At 41.9% G+C, this 26,922-nt stretch overlaps 1 protein-coding gene across 1 annotated transcript in view; it reads right to left on the reverse strand.

The window, feature by feature from the left end:
* Positions 1–26,922, reverse strand: part of SH3RF3 (SH3 domain containing ring finger 3) — a 250,643-nt gene that overhangs the window by 49,001 nt on the left and 174,720 nt on the right. The window contains exon 4 of the mRNA XM_051772741.1: positions 13,163–13,531. Coding sequence (XP_051628701.1) covers positions 13,163–13,531 — 369 coding nt within the window. The remainder of the gene's footprint in view (positions 1–13,162; positions 13,532–26,922) is intronic.

Below are 26,922 nucleotides of genomic sequence, written 5' to 3' on the forward strand. Positions count from 1 at the left end.
GAAACTGTCTCTAAGAAAACAGAAAATGCATCAGTCCCCACCCTTTCTCACTAGGAAAAATAATTTTGGTTTTACCTCATGAAAAAACCAGACCTGACTGAACAGCCTCAGGGTGCAACTGTAAAGACAGAGAAGATCACAGCAGGATAGAATAGGACAGAAAGGGATGGAATGGAACGGAATGGAATGGACTAGACTAGACTAGACTGGACTAGACTAGACTAGACTAGACTAGAATATTGTGTTGGAAGTGACCTGCAGCAATCATCTAGTCCAACTCAGTCCATCTGACCACTTCAGGGTTGACACGTTTGAGGCATCAACCACCTCTCTAGGAAGCCTGTTCCAGAGTTGACCAATCTCTTGTAAAGAAATGCTTCCTAATGTCCGGTCTGAACCTCCCCTGGGGCAGCTTTAAACCATTCCCATGCATCCTGTCAATGGATACCAGGGAGATGGTATCAGCACCTCCCTCTCCACTTCCCCTCCTCAGGAAGCTTTAGACAGCAATGAGGTTGCTCCGCAGCCTGCTTTTCTCCAAGCTAGACAAACTGTCCTCAGCTACTCCTCATAGGACATTCCTTCCAGCACTTCCACCAGCTTTGTAGCCCTCCTCTGGATGCATTCAAGTACCTTCAAATCCTTCTTAAATTGTAGGGCCCAGAACTGCACACAGAACTCCGGGTGAGGCTGCACCAACACTGAATACAGCAGGATAATCACCTGTCCTGAGTGACTGGTGACGCTGTGTTTGATGCACCCCAGGATGGGATTTGCCCTCTGGGCTGCCAGGGCTCCCTGCCAACTGCAGGTTGCTCTCCAGCCACTCCTCTCTCACTTTATTCTTGTGCCTCCATCCTAGGTGCCTCCATCCTAGTCCGCTATCATCAGTAAACTTGCTAGTGGTGCATTCAGCAGCACATGATATATACATACACACACACATATTGAACAGAACTGGCCCTACAACTGAACCCAAAGGAACACCACTGGTAACCAGCCATCAGCCAGCTGTAGCCCCATTCACTACAACCCTTTGACCTCTGGCTTTTGGCCAGTTCTTCACCCAGTCCATCACAAATCCACTCATTCCCTGGATGGACAACTTGTCCAAAAACATGCTGAAGGACAGTACCAAAAGCCCCTCACTAAAATCTTGAAAAAGCTGTATCCACTGCCTTCCCTTCATCCACTAGGTAGGTGACCCTATCAGAGTAGGATACCAAATCAGTTAAATGTGAATTCCCTTTTGTGAACCCATACTGACTGTTAAATATGACTGCATCATTCTTTAAATGTCTTTCAATAGTACCCAGTTTAACCTTCTCCATAACTTTTCCAGAAACCAAGGTTAGATTAAGAGATCTGTAGTTCCCTGGGTCTTCCCTCATGCCTTTTTTTGTAGACTGGAATAACACTGGCAAGCTTCCAGTCAGCAGGACCTCCATAAACTTCCAAGACCTTTGATAGATGATTAAGAGGGGTCCTGCCATAACATGCCCTAGCTCCTTCAGAACTCTCAGATAAATCCCATTAGGCCCCTATGACATGTCTACATTCAGCTGATACAGCTGGTCCCTTACAAATTCAGTGTCCACAAATGTAAAATCACTGTTCCTACACTTGTGGTCCTCCAACTCAGGGGACTGGGCAGCCAAAGGTCTATTAGTATCACTAAAGATTGAGATAAAAAGTGCATAGAATGGATCTGCTTTTTCTTCATTCCTGTTAGTCAGATGACCACCTTCACCAAGTATCAGTTCAATGTTTTCCTTAGATCTCCTCTTGCTGTTAACATTAAAAAAAAAAAGCCCATCTTGTTGCCTGAAACAACACTGGTCCATTTCAACTCTAAGTGAGCTTTGGCCTTTCATGTCTTCTCCCTGTGTAAATGAACCCCAGCTCTGTACTCAGGTTCCTGAGAAGCCTAACCTTGCTTCCAGAGGTCATGGAGTTCCTTTTTCTTCCTGAGCTACACCAGGAGTTCCCTGTTCAGCCAAGCTGGTCTTCTGCTCTGATTGCTTGACATACAATACGATGGAATTGTCTGCTCCTGTGCTTCTGCATGGTGAATTTTAAAGATTGACCAGGACACTTGGACTCCCAAGCCCTTAAGAGCAGGTTCCCAGGGCACTCTGCTAAATAGCTCCCTGAATAGCATAAAATTTGCTCTCATGAAGTCCAAGGCAGCAACTCTGTCACCCTTTTTTGTCATTACAGTGAAAATTTAAAAATTAACCATTTCATGATCACTGTGGCCAAGACAGTCATCTACTAACTCATTCTTCATGAGTCCTTCTCTATTCACAAATAGCAAATCCAGGAGGGCATCTTTCCTAGTTGGCTCACTGCGTACCCATGACAAGAAGCTATCTCCTACAAACTTCAAGAATTTCCAAGCCTCATCACAGCAGTATGATATTCCCAGTTGATGTCTGGGAAGTTGAAATCTCCCATAAGGATAAGGGCTACTGATCCAGAGATTTCTCCTACTTGCCTATAGAATAATTCACTGGTGCTTACATCCTGGCTGGGCGATCAGTTGCAAACACCCTCTACAGCATCTCCTTTGTTTTCCATCCCCCTAATCTTCCCCCACAGGCTCTCCACCATATAATCATGAACTATAAGGGCTATGCAATCAACCTCTCCCTTATTTACAGTGCCATACCTCCCCCTCACTTGCCCTGCCTACTCTTCCTGAACAGCCTTCAGCCCTCCATGCCAGCACTCCAAACACGAAACTCATTCCACCAAGTCTCACTAGTACCAATGATATTGCAGCTTTGGGAACTCACTAGTACCAACGTCTACTAGTACCACTAGTCTTGCTAGTACCAAGGATATTGCAGCTTTGGGAGCTGACCAATGCTTCCAGCTTGTCTTTTTTGTAAGACACATGCTAGCCTTTTGTTAACTGCTATGATCCTCCCTCTGCACACTGCAGCCAAGTCAGAGTTTGCAGAGATGCAGGTACTCCAGCCTGGATTGGCCACTGCAGGCACTGTGGGCTAAGCCAGACTGATTCTGCAGAGGGATGATCTCAAGCCCAGAGAGCAGAGTAGCTGTCAAAGCATCATCTATTTTCCTGTTTGCACTGACAGTGGTGCCTTCTGTGTCTTCTCTATTACTGGAAGCATGATCTCAAGTGCTTTCTATTACACGTGTACTAACATATAGTCCAAGTAGTTAAGAAATCATGTAACTGCCATCAGTGTCACTTGATGACAACGTTGCTTTCCTCCCTTGAATAATCCCAAAGATATCTCCATAGTCATGTATGTCACCTATCTACCTGACATTCAGTTTCTTGCCTATGTTGGTTACTCTAATATTACTGCATCTAGTGCCAGCCTGGACCCTACAAACCATTCATTTTTGCCACTTTGCACAGTCTAGTATCCTATGCATCCAAACTCTAAATCAGTGTCTGTTTCCTCATCATGCTCCAGTTTTTCTTTAGCTGCTCTCCTCTGCAGCTTTGACTTGACAATGTACTTGCCAGTCTGTCTATGACCCTGCTTTCCATCATCAGGTTTTACTCCACAGGACTTGCTGGCCTTCCACACACTGAATTCAGGTCCTCTGTTCACATCTCGGCATTTACTGTCACGCGAGTATTCTGCTCTGCAGCTGCATCTGCCTCTGTGCTCCTTGTCTAACTCTCTCCATGTCTGCCTGATTGTCACTATGCATCTGAATGTTCACCAGCTTTACATTTAAACTACTGTCCCTGACACATTTGGTGAAGGCTTTCTAAGCTGCCTCTTTCAAGGACCAGTTCTTTCTAATATGTACCATTAATTAGCTCATATTATAAGATACAATATTGCTAGATTATTTTGCATTCTAGTATTTACAATAAGATTTTGAAGAGACTAATTTTTGTGAAAGAATAATCTCCTATTTCTTCATACTTATTACCTTATTGGAAGTTTACCTCTCCAGTTTCCATTCACACAATTCTATGTGCATCTCTTCAGCTACTGGTAACACTAATAATCCTCCTGGAGAACACAACAGTCCTTTCTCCATCACAGTTGGTAGTAGGACTTAGTTTGTTTTCCTTCTTTATTTAGCCCTGTAGCCAAGTTGTACTCTTGCTACAGTGATCTAAGGAACAAGGTACTAAACATGTCCTCCTTTCCTCTTCATCTGCTCAGGGGAATGGAAATGCAAGATGATGCTCTGATTTTTTTGTTCTCTGCTTTGATACCTTTTGGGAGGAGTGTGTGCCACATCCTTGCTTTCTGATGGAACACCCCTACAAAATCCACCTTTCTGTGGCACCAAACACACAAACACCACCATGCACAGGCATTACACAGGGAGGGCTCAATCACTGCAGCATTTGTGTGTTAATCCTTCTTCCATCTCAGCTACTCACTACTATTAAAGCTTAATGGGAGGAGATGTCTCTGACAGCCAGGTTTTTAAGAGGCATGTAAGCACATATTGATAAAAACAGGCACCTTGCAGAGTTTTCTCAGGGAGGCATTAAGTACTTCACTGCCTGATTCTCATGGATTTTATTGCAATTTAAGTAATGAGTCACTTCTGAAAATATCATTTGGTGCCCCTCTCTATCCTTATGAGCCTTTAATGCCTTTAAACATTTTACCTTTGAATTTCTAGACATGACCTGCTGGGTAATCACCTGTAGCACACCTCCTGATTAGGAGGCCGTTTACTCTAAATGTGGCATGCAGTGTTCTGATCTAGACACTGCCAACTCTGTCCCAATTACTTAGGCCACTGAACAGCCAAATCTGACTTCTTCACGCTCCCTCTTCTACCTGACATCCTCCAAGCACCACTTACCACTGTTGATGTTTCCAGCTCAACAGCAACAGATCTTCTCTTCCATGGGCCAGCACAGACCCAGCTGCCAGCCAGCAGGGAAAAGCATGCTGAAAACCACCTCCAGATCCCTCTGCACTAATTTCTGCTTCTTTGTGACCATTGGTAGCACAGCAACTTCACCTGTACTGCAAAAGGCTAAATCTTGAGTTAAACTCCCAGACTATACACCCAGGCACAACGATGCTGCATGACAGATATCTCACTCCTAGCTCATGCTGTGGTGTCTGTTTTCATCACCAGCTACTCTTATGTAGTAGGAGATTATGTATCCATGGGCAGGATAGTAATACAAAAGGACTTTTTGCTTTTTTCCTGTAAACACAACAGTTTCCTTATAACCACTGAAACACAAATCCCCCCAAAATGTTACTGAAAGCCCAGAAAGATCAGGAAATTAAAGGTAATAACTACCTATCTGGGCTGAAACATCATGTCAAATTCATTCACTTTCTCTCTTCCTGTCTACATCTCTATGAAAGCATAAGAATTACTAGTTTGGACTTCCAGCATAAATTATCTTTTTCTTTCTCTTGTATATTTACTTTAAATTTTCACCAGTACTTTAGGGCCACATTTTTGGTTTAGTTTGAAAAGAGATGGTGCCTGTAGGGATTAGGGAAGTGCCTTGCAAAAGCAAATGACTCAGTCTCAGAGGAGAGTAGAAGTCAGAAGTACAATGATATTGCAGGTTGCAGTAGCCTTCACTGAAAAATAATTGTTGCTGCTATCAGACGGAAGTTCTTATCATCTAGAAAATCACCAACTAGAAATCTCAGTTTTGACTTCAAAGAAAATCCAGCACTGTCTCACCACAGGGCACTTACAGCATTCATTAATTCCCAGGAAAAATTCTTTTAATGTCTTGAATGCATATTTACAGCTTACTTTAAATTTCTCTTTAATACTACTTTAAAATAAGAGAAAAACGCCCATTCAACTCACATAAGCTGACATACCATCCTCTGGAAATACCATAAAAAATAGGCTAATGGGCTTTAAGATTCCTGTTACTTGTTTCTCTCATTTGATGACTCCATAAAACAATGACTGTGGCAATCACTCCGGGCCTTAATGTTCCTAGAAATAATGTACTAGCACTTAATGCATGGCAGTGCCACCAAGTATTGATGAAAAGTGTTACACGCAAGATCAAGTACCCTCATCAAATGCTAATTGTCAAAGTGGGGGCTGAAATAGACTTACCAATTCTAGAGGAAGACTTTTTTTCCCATAATGTTATGTGTGTAAAAAAACAAACAAATGTGCAGGATAACAGCTGCAGCTGCATAAATAGCTGCATAAGTACCCAGTTCCTTTCTGCAAAAACTGGAGCTAAATTTAAATGATTTAGCATTTACTGAGGGGTTCTTACAACCTGAAAGTATCTGTATCTGTGGAGAAAGGTGAGGCAGAGTATTATGCCAGCCTGCTCTAGCACCATGTTCACCCTGGTTATTTTTGGCTTGTAATAGGCCAAGAACTCTAGAGCATATCTTCCTTAGAGCTATGTGGAGAGCTGGAGAAGTCAAGTGAATTTATTTCCTGAACTTCCATTTCCACTATCTTTTAAACTAAGGATGCCTGCAAGTTAGAAGAAAAAAACCCCAAACATTTTTTGTAATTTTCTTCCAAAGATTTATCTGACATTACCATCCACAAAAGCACTGATTATTCTGGTTTGCAGCTTCTCAGTTCCCCTAAATGAGGACTAATTAAGCATCATGTGGATGAGCATCATGAGAATTATATTTTATTCAGCCTTGTTTCTCTCTCAGACTAACCCCTTTAGCACTGAGTACCAGTATATAGCTCTCCACCACAAGGTTTTAAATGGGTTTATGGTAAAAATAGTTTCTTGCAATTCTGGGATCAAAGAACATGAAAAATCAAACACAGAGACACAGGAAAGCTTGAAGTGAAAGCTTGACCAGTAAAAGATGTTAATTTAGTCCCACATTCATTATTATCCTTTTGATAACTGTACAACAAACTCATCAGGATCCTGTGCAATGCCTCCTGTAGGAAGTTCCCCTCTATGGAGAAAATAGTGGTAAACAAATAAACAAAACCCCCAAGCAAACAAAAAGGGGAAAATACACATTTTAGTAATTTCTGTTCAAATGTCATTCACGCATTTTCACATAGTGTGTGCTAGATAGACAGGATTTTGTGGTATAGTGTAAATCCCAAGACAGTGTCTCACTAGCTCTTGAGGCTTCCAATCCAGTAGTTGACTGGCAGGTAGTGTAAAGCCTCAGGATTAGCTGTGTGCAAAAATTATTTCAGTGGTAAAACGTTTCTGGATTACTACTCCAAGGAGCATCTGGAAAAAAATATATTGTTTTTGTGTTACAGGCAATGGGATTTCAAGTACAGTTGAATAACCCATCTAAAGCACAACCTTCTCTTCCTAGATCCTGTAAAAAATCAGGTTTTGTGGTTCCTGAAAAATCTTTTAAAATGTGTTTGTGATGAGGTATATTATAGGATAAAGAGAAGACACTGTCTCTAAACTGGTAGTTTCCGAAAGGCGATTTTGCTTTGACCCAGATTCCCAGTAGCTTATGTAATCAGTCCATAGATTGAGTCAGCTCATGTGTCTCATCTGCAACAGTTTTGAAAAAGAATGCAATATATCCCAACATGCAGAGTGTGTTCAGAGACCTAATAGTAGTCAAAAAAAAAAAAAAAAAAGCAGCTTACAATCATGCCCTGCCTAAAACTTTCTGTTTAAAAAACTGCTTCCACCTACAACCCCCACCCCCTAGTGAAATAAAGTTATTTAAAACAGGCAATGTCTGGAACCAATTATGACTTTGAGTAGAACTGGGAAGGTACAAAGGCAATGAATTAGTTTAGGTTAGACTTTACCGACATCTCTTATGCATTTTCCGTGATATATTTTGATCTAAATGACAGAAAGACACATTGGACCAATATTACTTCTTTTTGCCATTTTGACTGCTGCAGCCTCCTAAAATAGCTGCCCTTGGTTTCACCTGTCTCACTCTCATTAATGGATGTCCAGTCAGTTGTCATTCACAGCCAGCAGCAGAGCAGGTTGGATAGAATTTGGACTCCGGGGCAAAGCTGAAAAATACCTGAATTTGTCTTATTTTCTCAGAGCCTGTTGTGCACTTGAAAATTCAAGGTTCATTTTTAGTCCCTGGATTTTAGGTATAATCTGTATGCTTCTCATGGTCAGCACATTTAGGTTATCAGCCAAGGAGCACCCAGAGTTCTGCTATTACATTTTCTCAGCTAAAATTCAGCATTTCTAAATAACTGATAAGGACACAATTCCAAATGATTTATATAGCAAGAGACTTCAAAGAACATTTTTCATTTCAAATACTGTCACTCTTTGGGACTAGGAGCATGCAAGACATTGTTCTCAGCTTTTCCTGAACATGTGTCCTCTGGTTGGGAGCTTGTACTAATACTTGCAGATACAAATTGACTTCTTGGGCATGGTGATCAGTTGTTCAAAACATACAGAAGTTTCTTCTGGGGGGAGGATCCTTTCTTCCTCACTCAGCTGTTACCCTGGTGTGCACAAAGCCATACTTCATTATTCATGAGACGTATTTTCTGTCAAAATCCAGGGGATTTGGAGCAGTAGTGACCTATGACCTTTTCAACTAGCAGGGACGAATAATTCATGAGGGGTGAAAATGGAAGCAAGACAAGCCATCTGAGGCCTAGGCACAATTACTTTCCAGGGGGACCTTGCCTGCTCCCCAGGGAGTCTCAGTTGCGAACTGCTCCTCTGCACCTGTAACCTAATTCAGCTTCAGCTCCATCACAGGCTCGCAGCACTACTTACATCTTCAATAAAAAATCATTTTGCCAGTATGATAGGACATTCTGCATGATGGGCAGACACTATTACTTTTCAGATGGAGATCTTATGTTTAATGAGTGATGCTCAGCATGCAGCAAAAAGCATACAAGCAAATTTTGGTGCAGAAAAAATTAGGATTCCAGCATTGCCCCTTTGAAATTAAATGCTCTATATCCTGGCTATTGTGGAATTCCAGACACTGTTTTACTCAGCTGAGGTGACTTGAAGTTGATTCTTCTACCTTTTCAGCATCCCTAAGTTTGTGGTCAGTAATGTTTTTTAAGACCATCATTCATTTCAAAATGCATCTTGGCTTTTGGGAAACAGCTGAGTTGGTTCTGCTTAAAGAATAATGAACATATTATGGAAGGCCCATAGTCTTCAATTATTAAATAATTGGTACGCAGAAGTGCTTTCAAAACATGTGATTTCATAGTCTGGTCTGGATGTCAGTGCTCAATATATAGAAATCTGTGCTCTCCTGGAGAAGCAGGGGGCTTATAACAGTGTAACAATTCATAAAAGCAAAAAACATGCCAGCTCGGCATAGAAGTCTGGTTTCAATTCACAAAAATTGACAAAAGCCATAGGAATAAAGTAGTATGCATGAAATCACTTCTAAGGGGTGGAATATATGCCACATTTATGGAGACATGTAAAATTTGCACCTAAATTTTAAGTTCCTGCAACAAGAAGCCCTAGATGTCTCTGTTTCTTCTCATGTCAGCAGAGACAAAGTAGGTGCTCCAGATGTGGGTGCCTCAGGTCTACAAGGAAAATGGATGGTTGTTTTGAGGACACTGTTTTACTGGGCACCAGCCAGTTGCCTTGGGGTAGGGGACTGGAGGCCATTCAAAAACTCCTGTAATTGAATTCTGCTTGTTCAAAGGACAGGCTACAGGAGAACCATGTTGAACTTTTTCAGAATGTGGACTTCCGCTGCAAGCTAAATACCAATCCTGATATGTTCCAGAGAAATTCATACCTACTAAAGTGAACAAAATTCCTTTATTTCTTTTTATGAAGAGATCTATTAAATGAACAATGAAAAATGGCCTGGAAATTCCAAGGACATGATATAAAGACACAATAAACCAAATTTACATTCTAATTTTAAAAGGAAAGACATAAATTTGCTAGATAGCCCATACTGAAACTGTAAATTTGTTGTTTCCTCTACAAGAAATAAGCTTTGGCTGAATTTGCTGTTGCAAATTAGCAAGGGCCTGAGATGGTTACAGAAAGAACCACTCAAAGGCTGTGAATATGACTTGCAGGGCAGAGAGTTTCCTCTTCAAGTGAGGAAAGAAAAGGTGAGACATCTTCCTGCATCAGAGCTCACCGGTGAGTTTGGCAGCTACATGCACAGCCTTCCTACCAACCTGCCCATGCTCTCAGCAACGCCCCTGAGCACTTCCAGAGCAGCAGTAGAATCAGTTTGCAAATTTGTCAAGACATCAAACCCTGAACTACATGTACAGGGCATTTACCTTAAAAATGCCAAATGCATTTTAGAGCAAAATGATCTGAAGACAAGATTCTCACTGCACTGAATGCCTTGATGTAAGAGCTCATGGGGCCCATTGCTTATGCTACTTTGGCTGGCATTCAGCCATGTGAATAAAAGAAAAGTGCTGAACTGATTTTCTGTCTAAGGCTGCAGCATCATTAATTGCTTTAGAGCCATGTCAGGTCTTAGCAGATGGCAGAGAAGGGACTGAATTTCTGACATTTTTAATTAAAATGTAACCTTTATTATTACGGGATTAATAGTTATATAAATATAGCTGCACAATTGTAATGTACATTTGGTAAGAGACAAATTCTGTACTCTTTGTAGACCTAACCTAAGAAGGCTTAAAATCAGGTGAATTCATGTTGGTAGCTCTTTTGATTTTATTGCTAGTCCTACGGGGTGAAGCATTTTTCTGAAGGTTGCTCCTACAGTCATAGTGAAAACTTCAGCCCCACCTTTTTCCCCTACAGATCCACATTCATAGCAAAGTTTGCAAAGGAAAATGTTTAAATCCCCCAAATTAGAAAGCAAATAGCAAAGTTTTTAAAAGCAGAGCTACGTACTTATACTTGTAAATGCCACACTTGTGGTGGCAGGGTCCTTGGGGCTCCAATAACACTTTTTGGCAGAGGGAAACCTCTTTTCACTAAGGTTGATCTGAACCACCAAGGCTCTTTTTCCCCTTGCTGGATTTTGGCCAGGACAGTTTTGGCCAGCACTGATAGAGGCATGTGCTCAGCTGCCTTCTCTGCAAACTGGCTCTACGCCCTGAGGCAGAACTCCTCCCCAAACCTGTTCCCGCCATGGGCACAGGAATGACTTCATTATACCCCAGTCCTAGTTGAGCTTCTGACCATGACACCAACTACACGTCTCCCCATCTGCTGCAATGGACCCGACCAACATTCCTGCAGGCTGGATTTTGATAATCATAACTTGCTACCAGGAACCTGAGGCCCTTCTTGTCCTCTACCACTTGTGTGCAAATGCCACAATGGTTTGAGAAGTGACTGGGGTTTTGCCCATCACCTGTGCTGTTAAAGCAGGAGAGAATAATCAAGGCTCTTTTTGTTTCATGGCCTAATTTTTGTGGTTTACTAGCTCAGAATGAGTCTTCCAATGACTCTAGCAAAGGGTGTGTGTGGTATTTCTCTCAACTAGCACAAGAACTGAAAAGACACGGTCTGTCACATCTCTGTAAAGTCCAAACGTGTCACTGAGTGCCAAAAACCTGTGTGTCATTTACTTGACGAGTCTGGGACCCTCACTCATGTCTAGTGCTTGTGCTGTTTCACAGATGTCCCAGTACATCTTGGTACATTTGCTGCTTTGTGTGGGGGCCATATCCTCACCTTCACCCTCCTGATGAAGGCTGAAAGGAGGGGAACGACCTTACAGCACAGAAACACTGCCTGGAAAAGGCACTTGGAAGAAAATAAGCATAGTTACAGTTGGACTGAGTTGCCTCTCTGGCTCCTACATGTGGATGGGCAATGGAGGTAGGCTAGCAGCTGAGGCAGGAGCAGAGGGTACTGCTCCACTGTGGCAATGTCCTCTTAGTATGCTGTTTTGGCTGGCCCTGTGGCACACACTGGCATGCATGCAGGCATCCTGCCTTCCCCAGTTTCCTTGCAAACCTGCATTGCAGGGGCCTGAGGGCTCATGTCGTGTTGCAGTAGGGCGCAGCCATCAAGAGTGACCCCACAGTCTGGTGCACCACACCAGCCTCACAGGGAGACCCACCAACACTGCAGATGGACATAAACAGCATTTCTGCCCCAGACGGTCCCTACAGTTTGCTGCTTGTCCCTCATCCAGCTGTCCACATGCATACCAGCATGTAACATGGACCTCTTCCTGCTCCAGGCCACAGGGATGGCAGGTGATCCATGTTTGTCCCTGTATGGGGATGGGGATGTGAGGGGCTGGAAGGCAAAGCCAGGAAGAGGAAAGGGCAAGGATGGATTTTTTCAGCAGAGAAATGATGGGTGGGAAGACCCTGCCATGCTTAAGTGCCAAGCACTGCCATGCCAAGCAGAGCAGACCATGAGGAGCTCGTCTGTAGAATGAATGTGCGTCTGCTAATCTGCACACCAAATGTGTACATGACTGAGCAGGAAGACTGAGGCAGAAGAGTTTTGGGACTGTAATTATTCTCCCATCTACACCTTCAAACTGCAAATTTGCACTTGGATTTCCTTATCCACAGAAACAGTGGGAAATTGCAAGGGGTTTCAGTACACTCCTGGTGAGTTTGGCTTCTGTTTCTGCCAGCTCTCAGAAGCTCCTTTTGGGACCTGTGAGAATGTCCAGGAGGATGCTCCTCTACACTCTCCTTTGAGAGGGTGAAGGATAGAGAGTGCTGCACCCTTAGCATGTGTGATGGTTTAAAAATTCCTTGGGTGTTTCTGAACAGCAGCTTCTTGCTGGGTATAACACTTGTCAAAGTGTGGCACATTTGCTCATCCTCCAGTGATCTGTATGGAAATAATTATTCCAAAACTCTTTTTTATCCCCAATGTGTGAATTTCATACCGACATTGCTACCCTGCAGGGTAGCAGCTACATTCAGGGTAATGGAATAACTCAAAATTTCTCCTTTCTATAACAGAAACTGATGCAACATAAACTGCATTACTTCAAACAAACTGTAGAATTACTTTTTGGTTTTAAAAGTGTTGCATTACTGTGAATCCAATTTGGTTTTATCCTCCAACTCCTGATTGCCTCAAATTTGGCTTTATCCTTCAGCTCCTGATTGCCTCTAGCCTGCCCATTGATTAACATAAGGATGAGAATGGCAGATGCCAAGTGCCGTCACACCAGGATGACAGCACCACACGACTGCTTCGTGCAAGGGTCAGTCATTTTGAAGGAGGTGATGCAATGGTGTGACATCTGCTAAGGATGCCCAAAGCCCACCTCCACCCCTGCCTTACCTGGGCTGGGGCACTGGAGGAGAGGTGGGTGAGGTCCCCGATCCTGGCAGCCGCCCGTGGGTCGCTGGAGCTGATGAGAACGGGGGCACTGATCTCCATGGAGTGCCGGTTGCTGGCAGCCTGGGAGGACTTGTGTGTCATGCTGAGGGCAGTGAAGGAGTGGCGCTTCTTGGCATTCTTCTTGCCTTCCACCTGCCGCTGGGCCGCCCCAGCTGCCCCAGCACCGGCCAACGTGGAGCACGGCGCCAGACCCACCGCTGCCGCCGCCGCCACTGCCGCCGTCTCTGTCGCCAGCGGCATGTCACAGCCAGAGGCAGCAGCCAAGCAAGTCTTGTCCATCTCGATGAGCTGCTTGGCTGATTCATTCAGCTGTGTGGGGAAGAAAAGGGAAATATAAAAAAGGAGTTGTAGAGAGTGATAAGGTCCCTCCACTGGAGAAAAGGAGGCTCAGAGGGGACCTTATCACTCTCTACAACTACTTGAAAGGAGGTTGTAGAGAGGTGGGGGTTGGTCTCTTGTCCCAGGTAACAACTTGAGAGGGCAGGAGGAAACGGCTTCAAGTTGCACCAGGGGAGGTTTAGATTGGAATAAGGAATAATCTCTTCACTGAAAGAGTTGTCAAGCACTGGAACAGGCTGCTCAGAGAAGTGGTGGAATTACTGTCCCTGAAGGTATTAAAAAGACTTAAAAGACACAGTACTTCAGGGCCATGGTTTTGTGGTGGGCTTGGCAGTGCTGGACTAACAGTTGGACTGGGTGGCTTTAGAAGTCTTTTCCAACCTAAATGATTCCATGGATTTATTTAATTTTATGAAGTCAGGTGAATTATTTCCATCCACTAGTTAATGCTGGGAAAATCAAAAGAGAGGTAGGCTAGAACTAGGCACCATAAATTGGTCCATATCAAGCTATGACATTTAAAAAAAATGGCATTCCCCAAAATAGCTTGTCCCAGGCTGGTGAGTCAGAGCCTGGTGAAAGAGGCATCAATGTTTTGCTATTCCCAGCTCCATCATAGGCCTATGTTTAATGTTTGTCACACATGGCTTTGATCCAGAGGTACGGCTTCCAAATCCCTCCAGTTTCATCTCTCTGCCTCTCACCTAACACAGGTTATCCAAATGCAGATGCAAATTGAAGATATTTTTCCCTGCTGTATCACCTAAGCTGTGGAAGACCTTAATGGCCACTGCAAGATTTGCTCAGGGTCCAACTTGAAAAAGTAGTCTCATCAGTCCTCTTGAAGAGTTCAAAACTTGGTCTACAGACCAGGGAGACTGCAGAGCACCAGGATACTCAGACAAGGTTTCAGCCCACTGTTCCTCATCCAATCCACATTCAGGGATAACCTTGTGTCTATAAATGCCAGAGGCATGCTGGGTGGCACAACCCTGTCACTGAAGCATCTTACCTGCTAGCCTCCATAACTTATACAGAATAGCTACACCTTACATAGCTGGAGAGTTTTTAGCCTCACAGGGATGCTACAGTCACTAATGATACATGAAGTATACTCTGAAGTCAGCAGTGCTTTCTGCACAGCACTCATTGCCAATACATCTTCCCTCAAGGGGTGCTAACAGCTGAGGGAAAATGCCACATTTTGCCAACAGACCTTTATATTAAACTAGGATGCACTGCAATATGTTTGCATTTATTGAATAAAAACAACAGACGAAAAGGGGAGATATAGCTAATGCTTACGTGCTTTTGCATTCACTGCTATTTTGGCACCCACAAAAATCAGAGGTGTATGTAATACTATTCTGGACCAAAACCAGGCTATTTTTCTTTCTATAACAACTTCTATTAATTATGGCAGCATCCAAGAAACTCAGCTGAGGACAAGGTCTTCCGAGGCTCTAAATAAATAAAATAGTTGCTGCTCCAAGCCAATTTAGAAATTTAACACAAGTGAAAATAAAAGGGAAAAAGAGAGGTATGGGAAAGATGACAATAGAAGTGCAGTTAAACAAATGTGTAATCGAGTAGCTTTTATAACTCCCAACCACTGTCACCATGCTGTAAATGAAAGAAATAGATATTGCTAACCTTAAGTCAGTCCTCCTAAGTTTGAAAACACTTCTGACTCCATGAGGACTCATTCTCGGTAACAGGCAAAAACCACACTAACACTTAGAAAGTAAACATCAACTTGCAGGATCCTTCATTCAGTGACAACTTCCACCAGCTCAGCCAAGAGCCTCCAATTAGTGATGCTCCACTACTGTCAGAGCTGCTGGGAGTCCTGCAACCATTCAATTAGCAAGTCATTTTCCCAGCTGCACTCTTCAACTTGAGACCATGCTTACAGCCAGTGTAGTGCACTGCACCTGCCAATTTTTGCCAATAACAGCTGATCCTATTTCAGATTCTTCAAAAATGTCCATTATTTCCCACTTCATCATGCTTTAAATTGGTACAACCTAATATTTGCCAGCAGGCTCCAAGTTGCAAGGAAACCAGATGGCTCCACTCCCTTAAGTAGGTGTTACAGCTCCGCTTACCCCATTGATGGAGATAGTCTAGCTGAATTACTTGAAATATTAAGGAGAGAAGGAGAAAGACATCAAATATTCATGATTCTTCTACAGCAGAGGGTGAGGAAATACTTTGCCAATCAACAGTAAGCAGAAAAAGAATATATTCTAATTCTTTGACATAGGAAAAAAATTGAGTTAAAAAAAAGAATTTAGAACTTCTGATTTTACAACATGCTCCATATGGACAACAAAATGCTCCAGCCCTTGATATCAAACTCCGAATATCTTGTAAGAATTAGACTATAAATCCCACTGTTTGGAACCCAATTTAACACTGAACTGTTCTTTTTAAAACAACAAAATCCATTACTTTTTTGTTCAAAGCAGGACCTAGTGAAAATGTCAATAAGAGAACCCTGTACTGATATAAACAAAAATCATTCTTGATATCAGTAGAAGATTAAAGACAAAAAGAAAAACCCTGCCCAAAAAGTCAAAATAATGTTGGGAATGTCAGAGTCTTCCTGAAATACTGGGAAAAAATTATTTTGGTCTGCCAAGATAAAAAATGCTTTATAGCTTTACAACTTTATTTTTGTAGAGAACTGTTTTTAAACAGCTTTGCCCACAGATGCTGGAAAGTACTTCCCAAATAGGCTATGAATACCAGAGAAAAGTCTGCTTCCTACTTTGTAAAAGCAAATAGTGCTGCCTCTTCACAAAAAAAACCTTTTAGAAACCCTTTTTTAAACATAAACATGATAGCAAATTTCTTATTTTAAACTCTGAGTATGTAAACAAGCATTGCTTTCTAGTGCCTGTCATCTGATCTTCAGGCAGATTTGCTTCCAGATGAGAAGCTTAATGGAAAGTTCTGACCCACAGTCAGTGTCAGGAATTTGACATTTCTAGAGGTCTGTAACTCTTATGACAACCTCTAACACCAGAACTCAACTTTCTTAGTAATTTTTTATCCCTTCTCTAGAAAGAACCTATATTTGAAATTCTGGTCCTGCTAAGCCCAAATTGTAAAATGCCCTTGAAACTGCAGATAGACTGATTTTACCCCAAATCCATTCTTTAAAAAGGGAATGTCCTAGAAAACTTGACATGTGATTTAGAGGGATAAGGTTTGGATTTGAATGCCAGACAAACATTCCCAGCAGCCCTGCAATCCTGTCTAGGAATGCAAAATGTTGCAAGGGCAACCCTTATAATATCTGACGGACCTTCCATGCAAGAGAGGCAATGAAATGGTGCAGTAAAACTGTCCAGAGGGTCTCGGTGACTATTGACTGTGAATCCTGCACGCTGAGATAAGGATGCATCAGTCTCAGTTCATAGAGCTACTGAGTAGCTCTATGTCCTTTCCCAGCTGTGAGGAATCATACTGGAGACAGCTCCAGCTCATCTGGTTTTGAGAGTGAAAAAGGGCCTTGTTCACCTCCAAACAACCTTTTCCCACAAAGGGAGCAGTAATCAAGTGCTGTTGATCAGAAATTTGCTGATCTTGATCAGGAAGCCACACTGCCCTCCCTGCCACAATGCAAGCTGTCATGACTTTAGCATCCAGCCAGACAACCCATGCAATGCGAACTAAGGGAGAGGGTTTTTTTCTTCTTCTGGATTTTAGATATGACTATTTTAGCTACTCTACTTGAGACTTTAACACATAGGTGACAAAGGTACAAATATTAAGATACCTCACTTGGGACTTCTCCACTGCCAAAATTATTTTTTATTAGTCTATAGATAAACCTAATTTTTTCCTGCAGAATGCATTATGGTGACTTTCTCTCGGTCCCTGTTGCACATGCTTGCACACATGCATGTACACACATATACCACAGTTCACTCCAGTTGCTGATACATGTAGGTTTAAAAGAGACCACCTGTAAAGGGTTTCAACATATTTCTCTGTTAAGGATAAGGGGGTACAGGAGAGAAACTGTCATCTGCACTGACTATCCCCATATAGGACCAAATATGCCCTTTATATCCCAATGTGATTTAGCGAACTCTAGTGTCAATGGGCAGCATTATGCACCTGCTTACATATACCAGCTGGGGTGAAGACTAAGGAAAATCTACTTCTTGTCCAATGTGGGTGATAAATAATTCTAAATTTAGACCAAATAACAAAATATTACCTTGGAATTTATTGTTATTAGTATGGAACAAGACAGAAGAGTGGGAAATTTAGGTCAGATTTAAATAATTAACCTTTACTTCATCTCCCTTGACAAATATGCCTGTGCATTTACTAATCCGTGTTAGTGGCAAAATTATTCTACTTCAGCTTAGACTCCTAAGGGACACCTTGTTACACTGTGGTCACCACAACAGCTCCTGGGTTGTTGCATTTGAATGACAGTGCTGCCTTCTGTAAGATGGAGGACAGTAAGTCTTATTCTGCTATTGAATACTCTTAGCTTTTTAGTCATTTAGGTCTAGGTAAGGGATTAATTTCTGACTGGCATCTGACCTGCCAAAGAGAGGACTTCACTCTGGCTTACCAACAGCACATACTTGATAATGTGCAGACCAAAGTGTTAGCAATGGCACTTAAAATGTTGCTGTTTTCTGAACAAGGAAGGATAGACTAAATTCTCAGTTTTACACAAACGCTTCAGTATTTTGATAAACTGGAGCCAATTTGAACAGTAAAGTACAGTTTATTAAGACTTTCAGGAAAACAATGCTTCATTTTCTACTTAAGCTTTCTCCTTCCGTCTTTGTGGAAACTATTAGCTAAAGAATGGTGCTGTTCAAATACAGGTATAATATCAGAAACACATTATTTCAGATCCCTTTTGAAAGTGAGAAGTTACAAAACCCCACAAATCAATACATGCCTAATACAAAAAAGTAAATTTGTAAGAAAAAATATCATGCTCAAGTTTTTGGAAAGGAACCACTGAGCAGAGCAGAAACGAAAACTAAAATTATTAGTAAAACATCTTCACAATGTCCTGAAAGACTGAAAGTATTTTCACCTAGGGACTGCTGACTTTTATACATTATGGTTCATAAATATTGAGAAGATCATGTACATCCCTATTTTATGCCTTGTGGAAACTTTGGCAACTTGAAATTTCATATCTGATTTTGTGATTAAAATAAATAGACAGAATTTATTAACTTCAGAGTAGTTACTTGAAGGAAATACTAAGTTCTTATGCCCTCATTAAACTAGTTTTGCTAGTATTATAATTTATGTTCTGAAGCACAGTGAGGTTATTAAGGAACTAAGGGTATAACTGTACAAGATTCTTCTGTCTCTGCTGGGTCCCTGAGAGGACTGCATCTGCAAAAGCATTTTCATCCCCAAAAAGCAGCATTTCAGAAAGTTGAAACAGTTTTTCCTTGCTGTTATCCCTACTGGAAAATGCAGGATACAACCCTTCTTCTTCTATAGCCAAGTAGCAAAACAGCCTTTGATCAAATGGACAGTGGGAGAATTATGAACTTTACCTAATACTTTAGATGTTCATCAGTAAATTAGTATAGTGGACACACAGCAATTCCAAGAGCTTAATAATGGGATATTAGCAGACAAAGTTGTGCCAAAGGCTCTTTGACCAAGTCATATTGAATTCATCTATCATTTTCACCTTTTATATGTTTTATTAATTCAGATTTAACAGTGTTTAGAGAAAGCCTCCAAAGTTCTCCATGGACAGTTTAAATTCATTTGGCAAAACCTACAAAATCATATGTCAATTATTCATTTAGGTGCCATCTTCTAATGAAGAATAATTAGTAAGGCACGGTTTAAGAGAAAATATTATAGCTAAAACAAAGCATTATTTAATGGTTTTCTGTTAATCTCTACAAATCCACTATTGCTCTGTCTAATTTATTGCAAGGGAGCAATAAATTAAAGCAAATGTGGAACAGATTTTTTGCAAGTGGTTTATCCATCATGGAAGATAGATTTCTGAAACCCCACACTGTGATCGAGAGGAGAGTTATTCCATGCACCCAGAAAATACAAGAAGCACAGTACGTGTGCTTGCTTGAACACATTCACATGGAACAATAGCTGCAGAAATACTTTGCTAGGGCACATGTCAAACTTCAAGTGTTCTGTTCCTCCAGTCGTAGGCTGAAGCATACATCTTGTTCTCTTTTCCAAAAGCCTGCTAAATATGTCAGCTTGTTCTCATGGAAGGAAGTCCCTAAAACCATACAGCAGATAGCCTTCCTAATCAGGGTCATACCTGTACACAATTATGTATAGTCCAGAAAAAGCAAGTCAATCATTTTTGTTTACAACATGGTTCCTTAAAAGGCAGCAGTACTTAGCAATCCATTTCCCTGTCCTACAAGATCTTTCTCATTTAGCAACAATGTCACTTCTAACACACTGAGAGGCTGAAGGAATGTAGCGTATTAGAACAGCATGTGCTTGGACGAGCGTGTCATCATGATCTTGCAGAATGAAAATAAATGATGCGTGCAGCAGAAGTAAACACTAAACCCTGGGTGGTGATCTGGGAATTTTTTTTTCTTTCTCCTTTTTTCCGAACAGTTTTAAGAAGGAAAACGGTTTGCAGTGGTGGAGAACATGGTGAATCCCAGAAAAATGTGCAGTCTGCTACAAAGTCTGCTCACAACCAAAGCACAGCAAGTAACCTTATGGAAACTAATGTCTAAATCACTGAGAAGAAAGAAAATAAAACTAAATGCAATATCATTAAAATAAATGAACTCACCAAAAAGAAGTACCTTTCTAGAGCCCTCTCTACTTCCTGAAACAATGCTAGCTATCTAGCCTTCAGCTCCAACTATGAGGACTATCTTGCTCTGATCTGTCATCTCTGAATCTCTGATCTGCTGTGTATGTTCGTCGTGCCTAAGGATTTCCTTTTTCTTCCTATCTGTCCCCTATGGACACCCTTTTTCATAATGAGATGCTCATGACTGCACTAAAGCTCCTTTGAAAGCAAGAAATGTAACCAAATACAGCTTTACTCGACATCAGAAAGAGTGAGCGAATCCATCCTATTTTTACTTATAAATTATTCAGAAAGCTTAATAAAAAGTGCAGTCATGAATTCATGGGCTTGATCCTAATTCCTTTGAAGTCAGTGGCAAAACTCCAGCTGCCTTCAACGGTGGAAGGACTAGTGCCCATCTGGCACCGATTTCAGTACCAGAGGAGTCCCTGTTGAAGCTTGTGTGGATTTGACTGACAAACTGTTTTTTCATCAAAAAATGAAACTCATTGGAGCTTAAGTACTTCCCAGGAACTTGCTTGTTTTGACAAGATGTCCATCATAAAACTGTTTCTCAGATGATGTTTCTCAGCTAAGACAAGAAATGGCCAAGGCTACAGTGATTTGGGAGGTTCAACAGGATACTTGGACTCCCGGCTCAAAGTCCCTGTGTGGAGAAACAGTCATGAAAGACTTGAAACCACACTGCCACTTTCCAAAAAAAAAAAACCACCAGCTTTCTGTCTGAGTCCCCTTTGTTCTTGTTCTTCTAAAATGGAAAACCTCTGTGACTCTCCCCCCGAGTCCAGGTGCCCACCTGCACCACTTCGGAAGATGCTGGTGCTGGTAGAAGTTTGAACAGCCTTATGCAGGGCAGCAACCTGGACAGGGGATCAAAATAGACTCAGAAGGCTTTCAGAAGCAGTTCACATGATGTCCTCATGCTTCACTGACAACTGGTAGCTGTATGAGCCCTGTATTGTTACAGCCAGTTACTACTGCAAGGAAGGGAAGCCCTCTAAAGCAGCTTTGTGCTGAATCTGGAAACCCCTTCACTTGGGAAAACTTCTACTTACAGCCAACTGTACCTAAAAACTTCACCATGGAATAGGAAAGATACTGTAGATCCTGAAGCAGAGCTGTGTGGATCACAAGTGAACTCAAAGCAATATCTGCACAGTCTCTGTGTCTTCAAAAGAGCCAAGTCTTGTGTTTTCAGAATTTTCAGGCAACTTTCAATGTCCTTCCTTAATGCTCCACAAGGCTACTGGTGGTATTGCTTACTCAAGGGATCATAACATTTTGAATTAACTGAAAACTAACATGTTAAATACCACCAACTAAGGCAGAGAATCTCTTCAGAGTTAATACATACACCAAACCTTGGAGTCTTAAAGCAAATGGCTTCCAAATTATGGTGTGTGATCCCAAGTAATTATAAATGGGATTGTGAACCAGGCAACATCATGCTCATGCTGTTGAAGAGACCCTTGTCTTCTTGATAGCTGCACTGTGCACACATTCTACCAGACACAATATTGTGCTCATTTTCTCCGATTTGTTCCTGGAAATACAGTTCTTGAAAATACTGGTTTTGTAATGTTCAGGGTTGTGTGAAAGAAGAAACAATACCATGCCTTCTTTTAAGGAAAACACTTGATTCCAGCTTAAGAAGACAAGATAAAGAAGACAGAAGATAAGGATGAAAGAAACAAAACATATATTTGCTGAAGTCCTTTATGAATTTGATAACAAAAGTGTTCTGGTGGGCAATGAGAAAAAGGTCTACAAGCACGTCACACTACCAATGTTACCTGCAGAAAGCATGAAGTTGGATAAATCTGTGAAGCTCTTGGAAACTCTTGGAATTGCAGCACAAGGAACATGTGGGAAAGCCAAAGTAATTTTCCAAGTACTGCAAGGCTTTGCCTTCACTGAGCAAGCAAGGAGTCTTTGTTGCAGTGATTTACAACTTTGTGTAGAATAAGAAATCTTGTGCAATTGGGGAAAATTAAGTTTTATGTGCTGCAACTGAAGATTACCTGTGGGGAATCACATACAAATAAATGCACTGTTCTCTCTATCTCTGATAAAGCAGTGAAATGAAGAATGAAAGCAAATGCCAAGAAAATGTTTTGGTTCAATTGCTTGTAAAAGGAACCAAGGTATACACACTTCAAGCAGTCATTAGCACTAAAGGGTTGTGATAAACAGCCTTTGCCCTGTGTGTACTATATTTAGGAAAAAGACATTTTTTACTACATAGTGTTCTGGCTGCTGCTTCCCAAATACAAGACAGAAGAAAACTGCTGGATGTGGTACAGGGTATTTGCAACAGTGTAAACTGCCATGGGGCTGTATAGTTAGACCCTGTGTGCATGGTGCTCCTGTTATAGATGGCTACAAAGCAGTGTTACTACTTGTAGTGGAGAGTTTCTGTACCAGCTCCAGGGTGACACTGCCTGTTTCACTGGAAGCAGTGAAAATCAAAGAATGGCAGTCACCTGTCACAAAAACCACTGTGTCATCGGAGAGCTGCGTCCAGGCTTTGGTTTTACTATTTGCCAGTTAGGGCGATAATATGAGTCAGGACATGATGTGCTGCTGTTTCAGCCAACCATTTGATGACTCCCTAGAGGGACAGTTCTGAGATGTTTCTCTGAAATGTGAGATGAACTATGTGTGTTTGAGATGGGCAGCAGCACCAGGATACACGAATTGTCCGTCTGACAGGAAGACTGGTCTCCTTACCTATGCACACAGATTAAATAAAGGAGCTATGCTAACAGAGACATGAATTCACAGTCTGAATTTGTATCTCATAGTTGCCCTATTTAGTAGTTATTATAGTACAAACTCTGCTTGGAATTGCTTGCATATTTAAAGCACCTTCTTCCCGTATAGATGTGCTGATGCCTGGTACAGCACCATGGCTCTTTTTCCTCAGTGGAAGCATTAATTTGCATCCTTTTTTACTGCATGCAGTGACCAGTTAAATTTTTACATGAGCTTGTCTTACCTTGGAGACCTTTATGTTTCTGTCAAACTGGTAAAAGGTGTGCAATGGATCGGGATGGCATTACGGGGCAGTAGCTGTTGCACATGGCATGCTGCACATGGCATACTGCACACTGCACAACATGAACATCTCAGTTTTGTAAGAAGCCTGACCAGTAACTGAATGCTCCGAAAGCCAGTCTGTAAGATATGAAAATGTGTTTTCTGTGCTATATGATGATGTAATTGGGTTCACAATTCTCCCCCTTCATCTTGTGGAAGAAAAATCTGACAAAGCTGAACTGTGACGAATTCCATCAAGTCCACAAACTCTTGACTGAAAGTGGTACCATTAAGCCTCTCACTCATGGCATGACTGACTGTCCCAAGCCTCAAGGAACCATTTGTAGCCTTCTTTGGAGAAGGCGAGATGTTAAAATATGATTGGGGACAAGGCTCAGGTCAGAGCCAGAGGTCTCCCCACTGACTTGCCGACAGTTGCAAAGAGTACACTGAACTTTCTGGCTGTCACACTAGAAAATGTTATTTGTTTAACTTTCTGAGTTTAATTTCTGGTTTAGGGTAAAGGACACGTACCCAGCACTGTGGAGTCATGCAGTGAAGCAGCTAGTACCCACGCCTCTTGTACACTCGTCTAAAGCTGGATCAATGTTCTGGTTTCTGTCCAAGCCTGCTCTGCCACGAGTGTCACTGCTAGATAAGAGGTGTGCCATTTCTTCGGCGCCAGTGAGCTTGGAGCAGATCTTTTAGGATGCTCAGGCACATTTGTCACATTACTGCAATAAAGTATGATGATTGCCAGCATTAGTCACTTTTATGACATCCATATGCAAATGCTGTTTATGTTAGTATGCTACAACTGGAAGGAATTTGGAAAACCACTGCTCTAGGCCATGCTGTTAGAGCTCTGAGATGGCAAAATTAATGGGCTAGCAAAAAATCCGCACAGTAGGAAATCTTCCTGAAAGTGCAGAGTACTGGAGGGTTTTTTTCTGTTTGTTGAATTACTCATGCTCAAATATTTTCCTAACACATTCCTTTCTGAAAATGGACTCCCCAAATTGCACCTACATTCCGCATTCCGTAGACAGAGAGACAAGCTGCCCCTAGGAAACTGAATTTTTCCAAACTGTGACCATACCATGTGATGCAGTCACACAGAGGCATTTGTTAATACTTTTATTATTTTTGCCATTAAATGCTGAAGAACTCTTACCACACATCAGAACTCCATTGTGAGAAACATTACATAAAAATAGAGCAACAAGACAGCTCTTGGCCCAAAGAAAGTACAATTGAAGATGAGGACAAGAGACAATATATAGATATAGACAAAATATACAATGCAACAGTCTTATAAGCAAGATGGACAGAGGATTCTATACAACATAAATCTTCTGTAACTATTACAGCCAAGAACAATTTTAGAGAGGAGTCTGGAGGAGCAATGCTGATGCAGATATTTGAAGCATTCATCATAAAAGTGAAGAACAAAGCACTGTGGAAGAAAATTAGGATTTAAAAAACTGACAAAGTGACTGGCATGGGTAGCATTCAGCAGTAAATAAAAGACAATACAGAGAGAGAGTAATGAGTAATCAAAGGTTTGCAAGTAAGGGCTAGTTGCATGGGCTCTACAGAAAAGGACTTCAGAGAGAAAGAAAGAAGTAGTAGCAGATGAGCACATTAGAGTGTCATGAATGAGGCAGGTCTGCATTTGCTAAGGATGCAAAAAGGATGTAGCCATAATTAGGGTAGGACATGATAAGAATTTGATCTTTGTGAACACTCAGCAATCAAGTTGGACAAAGACTAGGTAGGACTGCCAGCCACATAGATGAATGGAACCAGGCATGAGGATGTGATTCCCATTGGCAATGTCTTTATTACTTGCCATGAAAGTACATTGATTCCTCTTTAACCAGTGACCAAACAGAAAGTAACACACTTAACTGTGTACTGCACTGAAAACTCAGGTATGTGTTGAGTGAGGGGTGCTCTATGTAAAGGCAGACACGTGTCACTGAGTGGTGTGGAGCTGCCTTTGCTTGGGCCTTAAACTCAGCCCTTAGGAGCATTTCTCTGCCCTCAAGGACCCCCATAGGACAAAACCCTGTGCTTGAGACAGAGCATGACCCCAAGCAGTAACAGACCATGGTTAAACCATGACCCAGCTGCTGTAGGGCAGAGAAGCTCAGTGCCAGTACCAAGAGCTCCCAGATCTCATCTGGCCTGGGACACTGCCAGGAATGCAGTATCAATCATCTCTATAGTCCTTCTTTCACTCCTGTAGTTCATACATTGAGGGATAGGAAAACCATGCACCCACCAAATCAATACAACCACACTTCTCTTTCCTGAGCAATGCATGTATGTTGGTGAAAGGCTTTGTCTGGGAACAGGCAAGCCTCTCTAATCATTACACTAGAGCAAGGAGAGAATCACAGAATCACAGAATATGCTGAATTGGAAGGGATGTGCAAGGATCATTGAACCTAATTCCTAGCTCTGCACAGGACAGCTCCAAGAGTCACCCCATGTGCCTAAGAGTATTGTCCAAACGTTTCTTGAACTCTGTCAGCCTTGGTGCTGTGACCACTTCCCTGGGAACCCTGTTCTGGATCTTTTTCTAACCTTTTTCTAACATCTAACCTAAACCTCCCCTGACCCCATCAGAAGATGCTGAGGACATTATTTCTCAAAGGTAAGACTTGCAGTCCTTACTCCTGGGCTAGGAAAAGGAAAGAAAAAGGACATGAGAAATCATGCCTGTAAATTGCTTACTCTGGCTTTGAGGCTGAAGCAGATCAGAGAAAAGGGAAAAAGAAGATGACCATCAGGGAGTGCTATCCCTCCTTCTGCATGGTTGCTTTCTTCTCAAGAAACAGTGACACCAGGGAGAGCTGCCTCTTCCCTCAGTGCCCTCCCTTTAGCCACATGGTGAGAGGAGAATACCTCCAGCATGAGTCCACCACTGCCTGAATGCTCTGGCACCTCTCCTGCTTTGTCCAAAGGATTCCAGAAAAATTCTGTTATGGAAAAATTCTATTACAGAAACCTCTCTCATGAAATTTCCTGTCAATTTGATTCAGTTGTGTCTAAACAGATCAGAAGACTTCAAAGTCAGATTTAGAGCAGGACACTGCCTTCAGCTTCACTTAAAGAAAAACTAATATTATTAACCTGGTTTATCGAGTGCCTAGCGATGCTCTGTCATAAAATTATTACTTAATAAAATAATTAGATAAATTGAGGGACAAGCAGGAGATAGAGGAGATTGCTTCCACAAAGTCCCACATTCCTCATGTCACCACTTTGGCGTGATGGTTTAGAGCACAGTACAATGGCAGCAATTGCCTGCAGAATATCTGTGGGTGGGGGTTTCTGCCCCTCATGGTCATGTTTTTCTGCAGAGTGAGATGCCACATGGTTTCCTTTCCCATCTTCCCACTTTCTGCCCTGCATCAGCATGGATGTTCATGTGACTATGTAGTAAATGGGACAATGGAACAGAGATGTCTGGAAAGTAAAACAACAA

This window comes from Manacus candei, unplaced genomic scaffold, assembly GCF_025592945.1.
Source record: "Manacus candei isolate 608988 ecotype Guabito, Panama unplaced genomic scaffold, ASM2559294v1 h1tg000159l, whole genome shotgun sequence".
NCBI lineage: Eukaryota > Metazoa > Chordata > Aves > Passeriformes > Pipridae > Manacus > Manacus candei.